Source organism: Danio rerio, chromosome 6, assembly GCF_052040795.2.
Source record: "Danio rerio strain M-AB ecotype USA chromosome 6, GRCz13ab, whole genome shotgun sequence".
Taxonomy (NCBI): domain Eukaryota; kingdom Metazoa; phylum Chordata; class Actinopteri; order Cypriniformes; family Danionidae; genus Danio; species Danio rerio.
In genome coordinates, this window is record NC_141026.1 from 51,305,693 (window position 1) to 51,324,554 (window position 18,862).

The following is an 18,862-nucleotide window of genomic DNA, read 5'->3' on the forward strand; positions in this document are numbered from 1 at the left end:
ACTTTTTTTGAGGTCTGCATTGGACCAGACGAGATTTCTTGAGGCGAGGGAATAAATCTGCGAATAAAACACAACAGTCTGTAACTCTGGTGTAATTTGAAAGGGAGCGGGCATGCTAAAAATATAGCATTCCTGAGTCCCGAGGTTATTTCAGAACAGCATATCTGTGATTTCCTTCCTTATTGAGCACTGGTACAGCCAGTGACTGACTGTTACACATGCTGAATGCATGACCAGTGCTTTCTTGCATGTACTTTTTTTCGCACAGTCTGTGCGTACATCATCTGCACAACGGTTCTCAGAATGGGCTTAACCAACATGGGAGAGCAAAATGAAGATGCGCGGTCCTTCAGCTTGCATTAGAAAATGGCCAGTTTACTTTTAGGATACCCACATCAGGTAAGTCTCTTTTCATGCGTCATAGATGCAAACGAAAAAAAAAATTGTGCGAAAGTTTTACCCTTTAGCAGTCACAAGACTGGAACCTCAGGTTTAAGGGAGCACTCATTTCTAATCACAAAGAAGCAAACAAAACTTTCATTTAGCCTAAAATCCTTGCGTAACCTACAGTTTTATCTGTCATCTCTTTCTTTGATAGTAGCCTACCAAATTTAAATGTGAGATTTTGGAAACCATATCTATATTTAGCGGGAACCTATATTTACGGGAATGGGCAGAAATTTACTCTAAGTGGGGAGTGGGTGAACAAAGGCCGAATATACGGCAGGAGTGGTCGGGTGCGGAATAAAACCTTGCGGGAGCATGACTAAAAAATTAATCCTGCGCAGACCTCTAAAGCAAACTAGTCGCTTTTTACAGTGCAGTGTCCCATGTTAAAGGCAATAAAAATAACCGCATATTTGCGTAAAAGTTAAATTACTGAACACTAGCATGCTGTAGGAGCCTGAAAAAACTGATCATCTTAGAAGAAAGTTTAAGATGGCCCTTTAATGTTTTTGCATCTGAACTCTTCCTTCATACAGTAGCAGTTTGAGATATCAGAGATGATTTCACTATTATGACAAATATGCACGTTAACATGCATCTTTCATCACAGCAGGATCTCAGTGACCTTTAAAATGAATAGTGGCTTTAGTAGGAGCAAAACTGGCAGCTATACTATTGCTCTATATGAATACATGCACAGTCCGAGGTTTGAACAAAATCTGCATTTGTATCCTGAGGGGAAATGTATTTTTATGCCACAATAATAGAAGAGTTAATTCACACTGTCCTTCTGTCCTTTGTTTGTATTCATCAATGTCGGCATTATTTGCAGTTCAGTTGAGTGCTGTAAATTTTCAGAATGACAACTCTTGAATGCATGGGATTTTAAAACAACTTAATATGAGATTCATGTTTCAGTTTCTGACTTGTTTTATAGGTCTTGCTGTATCCTTTATTATACAAGCAGCTGAATGACATTTTAACAACTGCTTGGTTAAGTTTTGATGACTGTTTTATCTCTGTATCTTATACTAGACTAAAATAGGCAACGCAGGCTCATTGTAGGATACCCCTGAGTACAATTCTGGAGAGCGCCAAATATGTCCTAGGAGGTACGTTTTTTTGCAGTTTTTGTTTTCGCAAACCCAGAGGCCGCTGTGTATGCTTTTTCAGACCTTAAATTTCTCTTACGAGTGCCATTCGTGCCTGCTGTGCTTGCGTAAATCCATCAGAGGCCGCTAATGACTGACTGACCAACCGACTGAACAATTTCTCCTCCTTCCCTAAACCCAACCGATAGTGTTTTTAAAAGCACTGAATGACCCACACATTGCCTTTCCTAAACACAACCGACAGAGCTTCCAAAAACAATCCAGAAAAAAAAGCCCTCACGGCCAGCTGATTTTTACCACATTTTTTAAACTTACCAAGTTCTCACCCATTTGTTTACTTGTTTACTTGCCTTTTTGTTTTACCCACTTTCTGGAATCGTTCTTCACCAGATTCAAACCCTGTTATTGGGGTCAACTCCTCTCTGTGTCTCAAGTCCGCCGACATACAGGGTGAGCTACTGGGCAAACTGGTAACAATGGAAAAGCCGTCCACACAGAGATAAGCAGCCAGCTGGTAGCGCAAAAAGAAACCGAAGCCGTTGGCAGCGACATACCGCTCCGTAGCTTTCGTTTTAAAGCCGAAAAGCAGTCAGACATACCTCTACATACATAATTTGCGCTCTCCAGAAATATATAGGGATACATATTTACAATGAGCCTGTGTTGAAAATAAGACTGAATGATGTTTATCATCACTTAACTAACCTGAAGTCTGCTAAAGTTGTTGTCTCTGTTTAATGACAATAAAGGCCATGTAGTGTTGACATATAAGAATAAAGCCATTAATCAAAATATGTTATTGAATTTAATGCAGGTAAAAATACATTTAAGGTTTTTTACTCTGTGTGAGATGTAAACACAATGGTCACAAATGCCAGTCGAGAAAAATTAAATCTTGGAAAAAACAACCTATCAATAATCAAGATGAGTTACTTACATTCTAGACACAATTTTGCATATTTTATTGTTACTTTTTTGCTGTTTTTTACTCCAATAAAGAAAACTAGTGGAGTTTCCTTGCTGAATGATTCATTGAAATGAATGAGTCAATGACCCATTCATAAGTCATTCTTGAATAACTTGATGATTCACACATATGAACCAGTGAATTAGTGCTTCTGATTGAATCACTGGAACGAAAACTGAATTGGTGTCTCTCTCACACACACACACACACACACACACACACACACACACACACACACACACACACACACACACACACACACACACACACACACACACACACACACACACACACACACACACACACACACACACACACACACACACACACACACACACACACACACACACTGCAGATGATTTTGGTTTTCATATTTTAGTGCTTATTAATGCGCTGTACACACTCACAACTGCATTCTAACACAAAATACCTGGGGGAGAATGCAAGTTGTGACAACAGCATTTACAACATTCTGTGTACAGAAAAGCCCTAAACAACTAGCTGTTCACATTTTAATATAATAGCATTGCAGCATACTTATATGCACTGTTGACTTGATATATATACATTGCTCAGCATAAATGAGTACACCTCGTTTTAAAAAAACATTTATATTTTTGTCCATTTCTCAGTGAACATATGTAATATGTTTTGAAGCATTTGAACAAAACAGAACTATTAAACAGACATATTTATTGAAGTAATATTTTAGTTATCAAACTTTTACTGGCATTGTAAGTTGTATTGTTAGATAAGCCCCAGATTTGGCTTTAGTACTGACTAATCTTATGAATGTACACAACTTAAATAATGTAAAGCATCCTGGATAAAATATTAATTTAAATGAAAGATTTGTAAAGGGTGTACTCCTGCAGGCCGATAGATTTAAAAATAATCACTCATTAATGATTATATACAAAATGAGTAATAGTTATTAAGATTGACATGGTTTGATCATATGACAGACTTATGGCCTATTCATGCATCCATGTGCCAAGAAAAAAAAGTGAATTACGAGACTTTCTAGAAATAAAGCAAATCATTTTTGTCATATAAAAAAGACAGCAGATAAGAACAAGCCCATAATAAACCTAAATTCAATCTCTCTTCAAAATAAACATGCCCCATACCAAAATATCAAGGCCTGTACCTGCCATTAAGTCAATAATATTAAAGCAAAAACTCTTAAAATATGTCATTTAAAAAAAGCTATAAGAAATATTTATGAGACCACAACATATTTAAGATTATATCATTAATAGTTCATTATAAAATGTTTTTGTTTAACTTGTAATTAAGGTAAAATAAAATAAATCTTAAATTACGCTAATAATGTTTCAACATTATTTAAGTTTAAGTAAAAAAAAAAAGATTTGATTTGATGTTTTCACCCAGTTTAGCATCATATATACGTTGAAATTACTTATATCGTTTATTTGGTTCAACTTAAAAATGTAATGTTTTTTTTAATTACAGCCACTTAATCAATAACACTTAAATAATAATCCATTAGTTAATGATAGTTAACATTTTACAGCTACAGACATTTATTTCAATATTAATTTAATTTTGTTAACATCAGTTAATGTTATAAAATTTTAGTTCATGCAAACTCACAGGGCATAAACTAATGTAAACAAGCAGTACTTTGGATTGTAATAACACATGAGTTTATGTTGAACTGTGATCAATGCTTGACAAGATTAATCATACTTAATTAATGTAAATAAATGCATTTAGTAACATTAACTAATGGACCATTATTCTCAAGTGTCACCTACTGATCTAAACAAAAACTAATTTTAATAAATGAACTGAATGATTTAATGATTCGCTGAAAACAAACTCTGCAAATCATACTAATAATTAGCCTCAGAAAGAAGGAACACAAAGTGTCTTGTACTGTATATGGGAAGTGTTTCAAGGGAACAGAAAGACAAAACCCACACCTGTTTGTCAGTTCAGATGATTGTACTTTTCCAGATGTGTTTGAGATTTCCGTTGACCTTCAGCATAACAGCGGCGTCACACACACATCTGCTCACACACATCAGCGGCTCGTAGAGGAAACACTTTGATGAGGCCTGTCTGTCCAATTCAGTCGGTACTGAAGAGCTGTCAACAACACATGATAACTGAAACATGATGGAGGAGCAGAAAACAGCAGTAAACAAACTGCTTTGTTTTGAGCACCACTACTAATCTGAAGCAATGGAGTAACAGTTCAAGCTAAAGACGACTAAACTTATATAAAGTACAATAAAAATTGCACCATTTAAAAGGGTTGGTTCACCCAAAACTGAACATTAGGTCATTGTTTAATCACCATTTACTTGTCACAAAGCTGTTCGAGTTCCTCATTTGAGCACAGATTAAGATATTTTGAAAAATGTTGGATATTTTGAAAAACCAATTGACTTTGGTAGCCACTGACTTTCATGGAGTTTGTTTTTCCTATAATGGGTGCAACCCAGGCTCATTTTTGATATGCACCCCAATATACATTTATGGAGCTCTCAAATTACGTCCATTGAAGTATGTTTTTTGCTGTTTTTATTTTCATGAATCCACCAGAGGCCACTGTGTATGCTTTATCAGCCCTTAAATTTCTCTCACAAATGCCATTCACGCTTGCTGTTCTCACGTTATCCACCAGAGGCCACTGTCAACTGAGTGACTGACTGATACCCCCACCCACCAACTTCCCTAAACTCAACCGACAACCATTTTTAAAAGCAATGCACAAAAAGAAAAGCTTGTTGGATGGCGGAGGGGTGACACAGACTAAATTGAAGAGGGTTGGGGAGTCGCAGGAGAAAGTGAAAGTAAATAGCGGATGGGGGAGGAGGGTGGTTGAGGAGGGGGATCAGTAAAATTAGGTGCCAGATCAGATTTCACAGGTGCCAGATCCAAGGTGTCCTGGCACAAATTAAGACCTTGCACTATCCAGATATGTATACAAGGATATGTTTTCACGATGAGCTTGTGTTGTATGGATGTCCATGGTTACCAGTTTCCAACATTTTTCAAAATATCTTTATTTGTGCTTAACAGACAAAAAGTGCCTCATAAAGGTTTGAAACTCTTTGAAGGTAAGGAAATAATCAGTAAATTTTCATATTATAGAAAAGAAGTCCCTTTAAGGCCAGAGGATTGTTAAAATTAAATTAAATTAAATTAAATTAATTAAAAATTGAAGCCCTTGAAAGGCAGGTTATTGCTAAACTAAGCACAATAAACAACTGTAAATAAAAATAAAATAAAAAATGTAAGGCCATGAAAGACAAACATAAAATTAAATAGAATATGTAAAATAAAATAAACATAAAATAAAATAGAATAAAAAGTAAAACAAATATGCAAAATAAAATAAAAATAAAATAAATTTAAAAATGATTGAAATTAAATTAAATAAAAATAAAAAATAAAATAAAATATGTAAAGAAAAATAAAATAAACATAAAAAAGTAAGGCCCTGAAAGGCAGGTTGTGGTTAAACTAAGTACAATAAACAACCGTAAAAAATAAATTAAAATAAAATAAAATGCAGGGGATTGTACAATTAATAAATACAATAAACAATTAAATAAAAACCAATATAAAAAACACACAAAAAAAATAATTTATATGATTAAAAGTAAAAAATAAGATGCGAACATTACTGGCTTGAAACTTTGCCAAAAAAATTATACTTCAAGTCTTGTTTACTTTATATTTTAAATGATCTATTTGATCCAGATTAAAATCTAATCCAGAATTTTGACCTAATTACTTTGATTGGCATTTGTTAAAATATCTAAATCCAAGGTACGGTCAGTGTCCCAAAGGAAAGAAAATACATCGTAACAGCACTCGTAATGATCTCTCCAATCAAACTGACTAATGAATAATGTCAGCTAGGTTTCTAGAATTCTCTGGCAGCTTAAAAACACATCAATATATCTAAAGCTTATCACTTGGAAACCATTTGAAAGTCCAACAGATAAGACAAATTATAAGTTAGGGGATTGGGTTTGCCAGGTTACTGTTCCCACCCACACAAACACCATACTGACTCCATCACTGAAGAGATTTGAAGCTATTGCATGTCCTGAAGCCCTCCTAACAAGAGCCAGCAGATCAAGTGACCTCTTTCACCTTTGAAATTCAAGAAGCATCCAGAAAAAAAAAGCTACAATCTCTGAAGAATCAGCACAAAGAGCCTCTCCTTATCAATGAGAAAGGCTACTGAAAACTACAATGGCCCCAGGCAAGGCTTTACTCTTTCAGATCCCGACTGGAGATGCACTCATCCACTGGATAAAAATAGGAACTGGAAATGGGCAAATGCTGGCACCGCTTTTTACTTTATTAGACATTATTTATATTGAATAAACATCAACATTCATATTTACAAATAGAATATTACTAGAGGTTTGTAAATGGTATGTCAGAACATTATTCCAGCAATGATATATAATTAAAACTATATTAATTATTTAGAAAATCCTACATTTTAATAAATATGCTGCTGTTTTACATTTTTAAGTTGAATCTAATAAAATTAAGTTATTTCAATTTACATTTGACCTAAAATGTCAACTTAAAAATATGTATAACATAACAAATAAAGTTAAAATCTGTTATTAAAATAAGTTAAAGTAACAAATCTTCTGCTCTTGTGACTTTTTTAATAGGCACATTCTGAAAACGTAGCCCTATATACATTTCTGGAGATCACAAATTATATAGCCAGAGGTACGTATGCCTGCATTTAGTCTTTAAAATCAACGCTATAGAATGGTATGAGGCCGTTTCTTTTCACGCTAATAACTGACCGGACAGATTAAAGTATTTTAAAAGATGTTGGATATTTTGAAAAATGTTGGTAACCATTGACTTTCATAGGATATATTTTTCTATTATGGATGTCAATGGATACCAGTTTCCAACATTTTTTTTTTATTCTTTTCCATCTTCTTTTGTACTCAACAGACAAAAAGTAACTTTGCAAAGGTTTGAATTCACTTTAGCGCAAGTTAATAATGAGTAACTTTTTATATTTGCTTGAACTATTCTTTAAGGGGAGAGGATTTTTAAAGTTTTTAAACTTTTACACAAAGTTTTAAAGTTATACTAATATCTGTAGATCACGAATTATGTAGCCAAAGCTATGTATGGTTGCATTTAGTCTTTAAAATTAATGATACGGGACATACTTTTTAATTGCTTTTCAAAACATTGTCAGTTGGGTTTAAAGAAGTGGGTGGGTGGGTTGATCGGTCGGTTGGTCAGGCAACAGCCGACAGGGGCCTCTCGTGGATTTACATGAGAACAGCAGGTGCGAAAGGCACTCGCCAGAGAAATCAGAGATCTCAAAAAAGCATGGCCTTTGGTGGATTTGCAAAAAAGAAAAATTGCAAAAAATGTAGCTCCTGGGATGTATTTGGCGCTCTCCAGATATCTATATAAGGGTACCTTTTCAGAATGAACCTGGGTTGCTTTTAAAGCTTTTACATTGTTTGAATATCCAGGTTTCAAATCTCTACAAAAAAAGGAAATTAAAATTGTAAATAGTCAAAAAACCTTGCATAGTATGAAAAATGTAGCTAGACAAATAGAATTGTTAAATAAACCTTGTCTTTTGCATTCCATTGAGAGTTATAATGTTAACTCTACTCAAATGAAATGAAATATCTTTAAATATTTGAACACCTGTATAACTATTGATTTTCCTTTATTTCATAGTTTTGTGATCTTGTGATGTTTTCAACATTAAATAAAAAAAAAACTGTATGGATAATACTTTTGTGTTTGGGTAGTTTTTATTATAGCTCAAGTTTAGATAACACCTGGAATTTTACATGTTTCATAAAGTCGTAATAAATTTGTAGGAGTTATTATTATTTCTTCAATAAAAATCTCCACACCTAAAAGATAGAATACATTTAAAGCTCCTTGTAAGCCAAATAACACAGTAAACTTTATAATGTATCGTGCATGTGCTTCATTAAATACACTTGTGTATATGTTGACTTAATATTAAGTGTGGATGATAGCATTTAAAAAACATACTGGAAAAAAACATGAATAGCACCTGAAGAGCAGCACTCCATTCCCGATTCATAAATGACTGAAAGAAAAACCCAAATATTAAATTAGGCATTGGAGGCTTGATGAAAGTAACATTAGAAAAGATCAGACTTAATTTTCTTTTTAGTTTATCCTTATAAAATACTTAGATTTTTTGTTTAGAACCAAGGAATTGCCATTATTCCTGCGGTTCTGAGAGCACCCCCTGCTGGCAAAGAGCGATTTAGCATTTTTACCTAGCCTGTCTGCTGTTTTTGATTTGTACGTGTAGCCTAATTTCACAAAGTTAAACTCAGATCATTATGCTTTACTTTGTGTGGATCATGATTACAGCACAGTGCAATGTTAAAATTTAAATGTGTAAAGCTTTAACCTTTAATAAGCAAATTATGTATCATACGTCCAGCCTAATCTCACGAGAAAACACATTTTATGTTTTGTTAGTTTAGTAGCTAATTCGTACGAGTTCAGTTGTATGAAAATGTATGATTTTAAAAAAGGAGGCGTGGCACCTAACCCCGCCCCTAAACCCAAACGTCATTGGGTGATGAGCAAATCGTACTAAATTGTATGAATTAGAACGTGCAAATTCAAACGAATTAAGCACTAAATCAAAAAGTTATGAATTGCCGTAAGATTGCATATCATACGTCTCTTATTTTAAAATCTCTATCGGAATCTGCCCTTTGTTAATTGTTGATGGTTTTGTAATAGTTTAACCTGGGATAAGCAAATATTAAACTCTTGTATTGTACTCATACTTTAATTATACCCCTATTATCTAATTTCTAATTTAATATTTCCAAAAGCAATTTAGAAGACAAAAAAAATTAAAAAACAGTATCGAATCTGCCAGTTTGCCTATAAAGAAACAGCCATGACAAATAAAGACTTGTGCATCACTATTATAAACCATTTAATCTTGCACAATAATAATTTTGGTATGGTTTGTCTAAATTGTTCCATCAGGTTTTCTTGTTTTAATCTCCAAGGCTTTACCTCCCACTGTCCACTCTCCTCCTCTGCAGTCTGTCCATCCAGGCTCTCCTCTCTGTTCATTGTTCTGCTCCGTCACTGGGGAAAAGAAGGGAAAATTCCTTTGTAATTAATCTTACAACACGAGTAAAGGATTGTGAGGCAAAACTAAAGTCGCTGGATGAATGATGCAATGAGTTTTGTATTTTGCTCTAATACTTTCGAAATCATAAGATAAAATGATTATCAGATTATAAGATTTAATAATTGTTGGTCTTGGCATTTGGCGTTTTTTATAGCTTGCAAATATATGCAATTTAATGTTTGGGCTAATTCAAAAAATTATTTAAAAACTTACAATAAAATTGTAAAAAAAAAAAAAAAAACATTACCTGAAATAAAATAAATGCACTTTTAGTATTTGTGTTGACTAAAACCATAAATATTTTAATAAAGATTCCCTGAAATAAGAGCAAGGGTACTTTTTTTATAAAGTACCTTAAAAAAAGTATTATTTCATGAGTATCTCATTCACATCAATTGATTAAAAACATAAAATTATAAATAAATTCTACAAATGGCCCAGTTGCATTAAATTTGACATAAAATACGCAATTCAATACACCTTTTTAGGCTACGACTCAAAGGAAGTGACATGATTTGATGGAGGAGAAGCTGACAGTGATTAAGGATGCATTCTATCATTAAACTGTATGATTTCATGCTTGTTTTTGTATGATTTTTTTTTGAAGAGGACAAGCATAAAGGTCAGGACCTGTCACTTTTTTTTTACATCAAGTAAAATTGTACATTTCTGGTAGAATGACACAAATCTAAACATAAATTTAGATTTTAATATAATATGATGTCTAAGTAAGTAAATATTAAGAAAAATGAGCTAACCTGAACTTTGAACACCAAGCTGTGTTTATTAAATAACATTACCACATATTATTAACCATCATAACACATATTGTTGCATGGTAAAAAAAATTATGAACAACTAGTCATGACATCATGTGTTTTTAGTTCATTCCAACTTATTAAACTAAGTTAATCATGTTCTAACTTATTTTTATAAGTTATGCAAGCAGTTTTGAGTCTGGTTAACATAATAGAAGTTCAATAGACTCATATGATTAATTTGATTCAGCTTAAAAATGTAAGGCACACAGGGTTTTTGTAATACAATTATTACAGTTTGTTTTAAAGCCCAGAACTCTATATATTCATAATTTATTAAACACAAACACAATAATTGCATTTGCCTCTATATCAAGTAAGCAAACTCATGCAATTTGAAACTTGGCATGGATCTTCACATTGGTTACATGTTTGCTGCCTCCCTGTGGTTTCCACATTTTACTTTCTAAAAAAAAAAACATTAGCAATAAATATTCTCCAACTGGGTGGTGTGGAGTTTATGCAAGAACAACTGTTATCTCTAAACCTGCCAGCTGGAGCGTTTCACATTAAATAAAAGTCAATAATAATTTTTTCCCACATAATATTTGTGTTGCAGCCAGTACTCCCTAGTTTAAATGCATTGCAGACTCACTGTTTAACCACAAGAGGGCGGTGACAGATTTACAGATCTGCACTGGCCTGATTTCAGTCTTTACAAGGACAGCAGATCATACTGAAATAGATAATGCTATGAACTTGTGTTGTCTCTGAGGCATCTAACTGTGGCATTAAACCTTTAGACAAATTTTGAAATATACATTTTTCGATAGGCTACCACACTTTGAAATTACAATATTTATGCATGACTTCATTTTTTAATTTGGCAGAATTAAAACCTTAAAAGTGGCTCTATGTTAAATATTTTTATTAGTCCATTTTGATATTGTTAAATTTTATTGTTGTTTATTCTTTTGAACTGTGTAAATGTAATAAATTATGCCACTTAGCAGCACCCTTTTTTATTCACACTCCTTATTTCCAATATTAAAGTAAAAATACTATCACAAACAAATATGCAAGTTACAGCCAATAACACAAATAAATACAAACAAACAATAACAATAAATCAAAGATTAAAATAAAGATTAATAGCTGTTTTTATCATTTTGAGCATTATTGAGGCTGTGTAAAATTAAAACATTCTTACATACAAGTGAACAGTCAGAAATAAACAAGGTAAAGACCCATATGAAATCAAATACTGTAGTTTATTATAAATATAGAGTTTCTGAACCACAGGGAAATGTACTATACTGTATTAAACAGTATTAACAGCACTTATACTACAGCATACACTTAGCAATAAGTTAGCTGATAAACTGTGACAAATACTGTAGATTACTTTAGTTTTTACTACAGTAAACTGTAGTGTACAATATACTGTAGGCCTATACAGTTGTAGAAAACTTCAGTTCAGTAAGGGTAATTGGTTTATGTTACTATAGTTGTTGTGTTATATGTACACGTCTATTAAACAGAATTACAGGGGGGGTTTGTGGGGGATTGGTCTTAAAGCTTGATCCCCCCAAAGGTGTAGGGGGAAACATTAATAGCCTACTGAAAAATAGTTCGCTCTGATCTGTATTATAAAATAATAATGTTAATAAATTATTTCATAGACAATATAAATAAACATTTGACAATCCATGGTCCATACCATTGTGAATGCATAATTGTGCCAAAAGACGAATTACCATGTGTAAACATTCAAGATGCGCTCGCAGTTAGGTTGCAGAAAAAAACTGAGAGCGCTAGCATTTACAGCGAAGGAATGACATCCGATGCGGTACAGAGTTTGCTGTCTTCGAGATAAGTTATATTTATTACATATTGTATACTTTTTATTTTTTATAATGCTTTCAGCGTATTATAACAGCTTGGCACCCAGTGATAAGCAAAGTTAGTCAGCAAAATTAACGCTAAAGTGAGCGGCGTTTGTGTGATTGGTCCATTTGCGATAGCACCCTCCCAATGGATATTGGATAAGACGAAATGGCAAAGCATCTCATTGAAACTCAATGAGTTATTTTACAAGAAAGTTATCTTACATGAGAGAAGTTAAAGGCCTACAAGTCTTTGGATGCCAACAATTTTGTTCTGTGAGGAAAACAAACATGTGTTAGGGATGTGACCAAAAGTCAGCGAGTTTGCTGTATATAACATAATATGTAGAAATTCTGTGAATTAAACTGCACAAGCCAGAAAAATAATGCCAAGCAAAAGGATACGAGTCGGCTCACTATAGAACCAACATGATTGATTTATGTTATTTAACAGTTTTGCATTTATGAGGAAAAATATCCATTATGTATGTGAGACCTCTCTGTTACGCTCGTGACAGATGTGAAATTGCCACTTGTGTGATATATAATAGTTTGAAAGCACTGACAGATACATTTGAGCATTTTTGAAGTACTGTCAAATACTTGTTTTGCACAAAAAAAGTAGAAACGGTTTCACTGTTTCACTAAAACTACATTTTTTTCATGGCAAGGTTGACATTTACATGGAATTGCTCTTATACCAACCCACTTGCATTGTGGTCAGGATGTCAAAGAAAGGTAAACAAAAACCAAAGGTAATCAAAGATCGTGAAAAAAATGATTTGATAACTATTAATCTGGGCCTTTTCAGCCTAAACCCAGATGGACACTTGTGTTACTTAAAATCAAAAGCTTTCATTAATTTTAAATTTCTGGTTGCTGTAGACTACACAATGTGGATTCTTCTAGCTGGGTTCGTGGTTTTGGTGTGTGCTGCAGGTAAAGTGCTGAATATGTCAAATAAAACTAAATAATGACTGTTAATCTTGTTATTTAAAAGCAAGAGTCATGTGTTTAGCACTAAACATCATGCAAGTATGCAATATTATGTTTGTTTTTTGTCTTAGTTAAAGCAGTGTTTATTAATTGAGTATAAACTCACTGTTTTGGAAAGATGTATCATGTCAAAGGTATATTTCTGCCTTTTTACATAGATCACTACAGTACAGTTCACTTCTTTTTCAGTGTATTACGTGTATCTCTTTTATACCGGTGTGCTGTCTTTGCCTCATTCTGATATAGAGGAGCCGTTTGAAGCTTGGTACGATCTTGATGGGAACAGAAGTCGCATTGACTATCGTAATAGCACAGTGCGCACCTTTTAGATTGGAAATGACTTGGTGCCATTTACAAGATTACACCAGTCCTTCCTCCCAGTGATATTAAGTGTTTCAAGCTTAAAGGAACTAAAGATGATCCAATAGAGCTGCAGGAAGCAATCCCTGATGCACAGAGCTTTGAAGTGTGTAGTACTTTACAGGGGCGTTGCTAGGGTCGAAAGGGATAAGGGGCTTAGCCCCAAAGAACCCCCCTGTTTTTTGAAAATGTAATTTTCTGCATGTTTTCAAATCTGAAAATATGATTTATTTTTATAGTGTGTTGTTATCTAATGTGATACAAAGCTACAAACATGTTCATTTGGACAGAGTGATTAACTGAGGTGTAGTGTTGTCAAAATAATGGAATTTCTAAATTCAATACCTTGCAAAATATCGATATTCAATAGGCTACTATTTTTTACATAATAACAATTCTATCAAAAATAGTAGGCTAGCTAAGGCTACAAAAAATAAAAATAAAGATCTATATGCTAGAAATATGTTTACTTTAAATTTCTTCAGAGGGATTTTTTTTTTTCAGTTTTCCTCAAAATAGGGTGATGTGGGCATTGTAGCACTTTAAATGCATGTAATGCCTGTTTTATTCATACTTGAGCAGAAATTCCATATATATTCTTCACAAAAGTAGTAGAACATTCTAGGAAATCCCTAATATGGATGAAGGCATCCAGCTGTTGCTGTAGTAGAATAAAAATACGATCTGAATAAAAATAAAAAGGCTTTAACTGATCATTTACACGACTGCAACAATAAATGTTTTATCAGAAGTCAGAATTATTAGCCCTCCTTTGAATTTTATTTGAATTTGAATTTTATTTTCTTTTTTAAATATTTCCCAAATGATGTTTAACAGAGCAAGGAAATTTTCACAGTAGCCTATGTCTGATAATATTTTCCTTTTGAAGAAAGTCTTATTTGTTTTATTTAAGCTAGAATAAAAGCAGTTTTATATTTAAAAAAAAAACATTTTAGGGTCAAAATTATTAGCCCCTTTAAGATTTTATATATTTTTCCTATAGTCTACAGAACAAACCATCGTTATACAATAACTTGCCTTATTACCCTAACCTGCCTTTAAAGCCTTTAAATGTCACTTTAAGCTGTATAGAGGTGTCTTAAACAACGTCTAGTCAAATATTATTTACTGTCATCATGGCAAAGATAAAATAAATCAGTTATTAGAGTTGAGTTATTAAAACTATTATGATTATAAATGTGCTGAAAACAATATTCTCTCCGTTAAACAGAATTTGGGGGAAAAAATAAACGGGGGCTAATAATTCAGACTTCAACTGTGTGTTCTTCCAACCATTTTAGGTATTTTCATAAGAAAGTCGATTTATAATTTGATTCAAACTGACATAGCATGTTACAGTAAAATATAGTTATTTAATAATAAGCTAGATGCATAAACTCACTGTGATTTAACTATTACAGAAACAGATGTGACTTGCTATATCATATAAATATATCATATCTAGAAAGCTAGTACAATTTACGTTTTTTTTTTTACTTGTATTTACATTGATATGATGCACATTTTACTGATTATAGTTATTTTATGTCACCAAAACTACACACATTTTATACTGTGTAAACAAGCTTCATCAGTAGTTAAAACTATTCAGTTTCGCGAAAGAGTTGTATTATTACCTCATTAGCTTCAGCTCCTCAAAATAATAAATGAATGATGTGCAGTGGCGGGATTTTTTTTAACACCATGTGACAACAGAGCCACTCCCACCTGCCGGTAGAAACAGGTACTGCTGAACAGCTGACGGTTTAATTACCTGACACAAACGCTGCGTTAAGTGGAATGTTCGTGATGTATGTGGTAATTTTTAGTACTTACATAACAAAATAAATGTTATACAACATATTTTATTTAAGTGCAACATATTCCAAGAGATCAGGGGCTTTTGACAATACATCAGGGGCTTAAGCCCCCAAAGCCCCCCCCCTCGCAACGCCCCTGGTACTTTAATTTATTTTCTTCATGAAGTATTTGTTTACAATGCGATTTAATATGTAGGCCCACACCAAGTCATTTAATCATTTTATTTAATTGTGTAAAATTAAATATATATTTATTCAGTTTTATATGAATTTCACTAACCTGGATATTTTTGTAAGTGTTTAGATGATATATCTACAAAACAATTTGTAAAGTAATATTTTTATGTCATTTTGTACAACGGTTCCCAACCTTTTTTGCCTGAGACCCACTTTTCCCCTAGAAACAATTATAAGCCCCCTCCCCACATTTAATGATATCACTGCTAATATAAGTTTAAGTAAGGATGACAAAACATTTAGTTTTCATACAAACTGTATGTTTATTACTATATCTAGATATGTTCGTGCACAAATAATAGGCTAAAGTAAAATATATAAACAAAACATCAGTAGGCTATTTGTAACTAAAAAACGTAAACCTTTGGAGATTTGACACTAACTAACCATGATCTCCCAATCATATGATTCCCCATTTACTATAAATAACCACAGTTTTCAGTCCACATTTATCTTTGTATGAAAGAAACCCCCCTTTTCCTCCGCCTTCTCCTTCTTTTCATAGATCGGGCAGCACGGCGGCCCAGTGATTAGCACTGTTGCCCCAGAGCAAGAACACTGCCAGCCCTGGTCCTCGCCAGGCTGGTGGGTGTTTCTGTGCAGAGTTTGTATATTCTCCCCATGTCCTCGTGGGTTTCCCGCATGTCCTCCAGTTTCAGATTAAGCCAGGGATGTCCTGACTCGGTCCTGGAGGGCATGTGTCCTGCAAAGTCATGCAGGTGTGTTGAAGAAAGTTGGAGCTAAAATCGAGTTTGGACACCCCTGGATTAAGCAATTCAGGCACTCGTCTAACTCCCTTCCTCCTCAACTGTTTCCTTAGCTACCACAGCCAGGGAGTTTGAGATCAACCTAAGCTCAAGCTCCCCTTTTGCTCAATGAATGGGAGGGAGCCCTGGGCTTGAGGATCCCTTGAGCTCAGGGCTCTCTCCTGGGTTAGCGTGCCAAACAAGCTCATATTAAATCATCAGCTAAGTGTGAACTCTTGAAAGGTAAATGAAGATGTAGGTCAGAGGTTCTTCATCTCGGTCCTGGAGGTCCGGTGCCTTGCAGATTTTTGCTCCAACCCCAATCAGACACACCTGGACTAACTAATCAAGCTCTTAGGCTTTCTAGAAACATCCTTGCAGGTGTGGTAAAGCAAGTCAAAGCTAAACTCTTTAGGACCTCGGACCTCCAGGACAGAGTTTGAGAATGCCTGGTGTAGGTTATACAGTGGGTTGTTAATTGTAGAGATCCTCTAATTAAAAATAATAAGAAAAAAAAAAACCTTGAAATTTCTGAAAGAGCCTCAGCCAGATCAGAAAAACAAACAGAAAAGTAACTCAAATGTAACGTAACACTACTTTTTTGTGGAGTACATAATGTAATGCATTACTTTCAAAAGTAACTTTCCACAACACTGTTTCTAATTGATTTTGCATTCTAAACACTTAATGAAAGCTATGTTTGTTTTTTCGTGTCCACCTTGAGCTCATAAACTCTCAAAAACCATTCAGAATAAATAAAAAAAAAAATTATGAAATATGGGCAGAAATAGTAAAAAAGAGGCTGTCTGAACCCGTTTTATGTTATAGACAATAGGACGAATTTAAATAAAGAATAAACTGAATGATCTGCAAATGTGTATAAAATCTTTGTCTGTTTTGCAGTTTGAGAAAATGGAGGATTGCAAAGGCGTTCAGTGTGAGGTCTGGAAAAATGTCAAAGAGGCTGGCCATAAGAAGAATACATACCGTCTGTGGGTCACACGTGGAGAGGCAGCTTATTCTCCAGTCACACCACAACGCTTTGAGATAGAGGGCTTCAACTCTCTTCTGGGATCCCACAATGACAAATACAGCATTGAGTACAGCGACTTCAGCTCACAAACTGAGCCTGATATTTTCACTCCACCTGCAGGTAACATGGAGAAAACACACAATCAAAGAAATGCTTTTTTCTGCCTCTGATTACAGCTCATCCTATTAAATGTTGACTAAGGTGTTGTGTATTTAGGATTTACCTGTGAAGAGTTTCCTGAGGAGCGACAAATATTAGCCAATCCCTTTCAAGACTATGTCAACACCCACCCTGTTAGCCACGCCCACCTGATGTTTGGCCCCTTTAAGGAGAAGTTTAATCGACAGAATGAAAGTGAAAAGGAGCACGAGAAACGCAAGAACCTCTTTCTGCATACTTTCAGGTGATGAATAACAGCTAACATCACATTGAAGAAAAATAGAAATATCTGAACTTGTCTGTTTTTTTTATGTTTTTTCCTTCCTCTTCAGTTTTGTGCACTCCAACAACAGAGCTGGTCTTACATACAGTGTTGGTATCAATCACTTCGCAGACAAGAAAGAGTTGACCAGGATGACAGGAGGTTTACTTCCTAAAAAGAAAAAGGAGGATGCAAAAAAGTCCACAGAATAGTACAACTGACAAAATAGTGGCAAACAAATAATTAGTTTAATAAATGTCTGTCAACAGACCTACACAGTTATCTAATGAGAATTGCGGTAATTTAATCTTTTCTAACCATATAACTTGATTAAATTGATTCTGTATCTTCAAGCTTATTTGGCAAACAAATATGATTTTCAAACCCAACTGTACATAAATTCTGATTAAACTATATATGGAAACCACATGTTTTTTCCCAATAAACAAATAGTTTTTTTGCTCATTTTTGTCACCTTACATTTTTTCTGTGTCGTTTAATGTTTCAAAAATAATTTCCTAAATCTCATTTCCCTACATTTCACTGGTAAGAAATTAAACCTGTTTCGATTTCTGCTGCTACATTCAGACGGTAGGGTCAGAATTTGGTGTCAACAACATGAAAGCATGGATTCATCCTGCCTTGTATCAGCGCTTCAGGCTGGTGGTGGTGGTGTAATGGTGTGGGGGATATTGTCCTGGCACCACAGTGTACCCATCTTCTGATGGCTACTTCCAGCAGGATAATGCACCATGTCATAAAGTGTGAATCATCTCAGACTGGTTTCTTGAACATGACAATGAGTTCACTGTACTCAAATGGCCTCCAAAGTCACCAGTTCTCAATTCAATAGAACACCTTTGGGATGTGGTGAAACTGGAGACTTG

General features: G+C 34.1%; 1 protein-coding gene across 1 annotated transcript in view; it reads right to left on the reverse strand.

Moving 5' to 3' along the window:
- The window catches only part of LOC147843646 (uncharacterized), a 123,571-nt gene that overhangs the window by 3,900 nt on the left and 100,809 nt on the right, over window positions 1–18,862 (reverse strand). The window contains exons 7-12 of the mRNA XM_087256242.1: window positions 18,009–18,146; window positions 17,778–17,876; window positions 17,509–17,668; window positions 9,598–9,672; window positions 4,476–4,641; window positions 3–57 (exon numbers count right to left, since the gene is read on the reverse strand). Of these exons, the coding sequence (XP_087112368.1) occupies window positions 18,093–18,146 (54 nt within the window). The 3' untranslated portion in view covers window positions 3–57; window positions 4,476–4,641; window positions 9,598–9,672; ... (1 more) ...; window positions 17,778–17,876; window positions 18,009–18,092. The remainder of the gene's footprint in view (window positions 1–2; window positions 58–4,475; window positions 4,642–9,597; window positions 9,673–17,508; window positions 17,669–17,777; window positions 17,877–18,008; window positions 18,147–18,862) is intronic.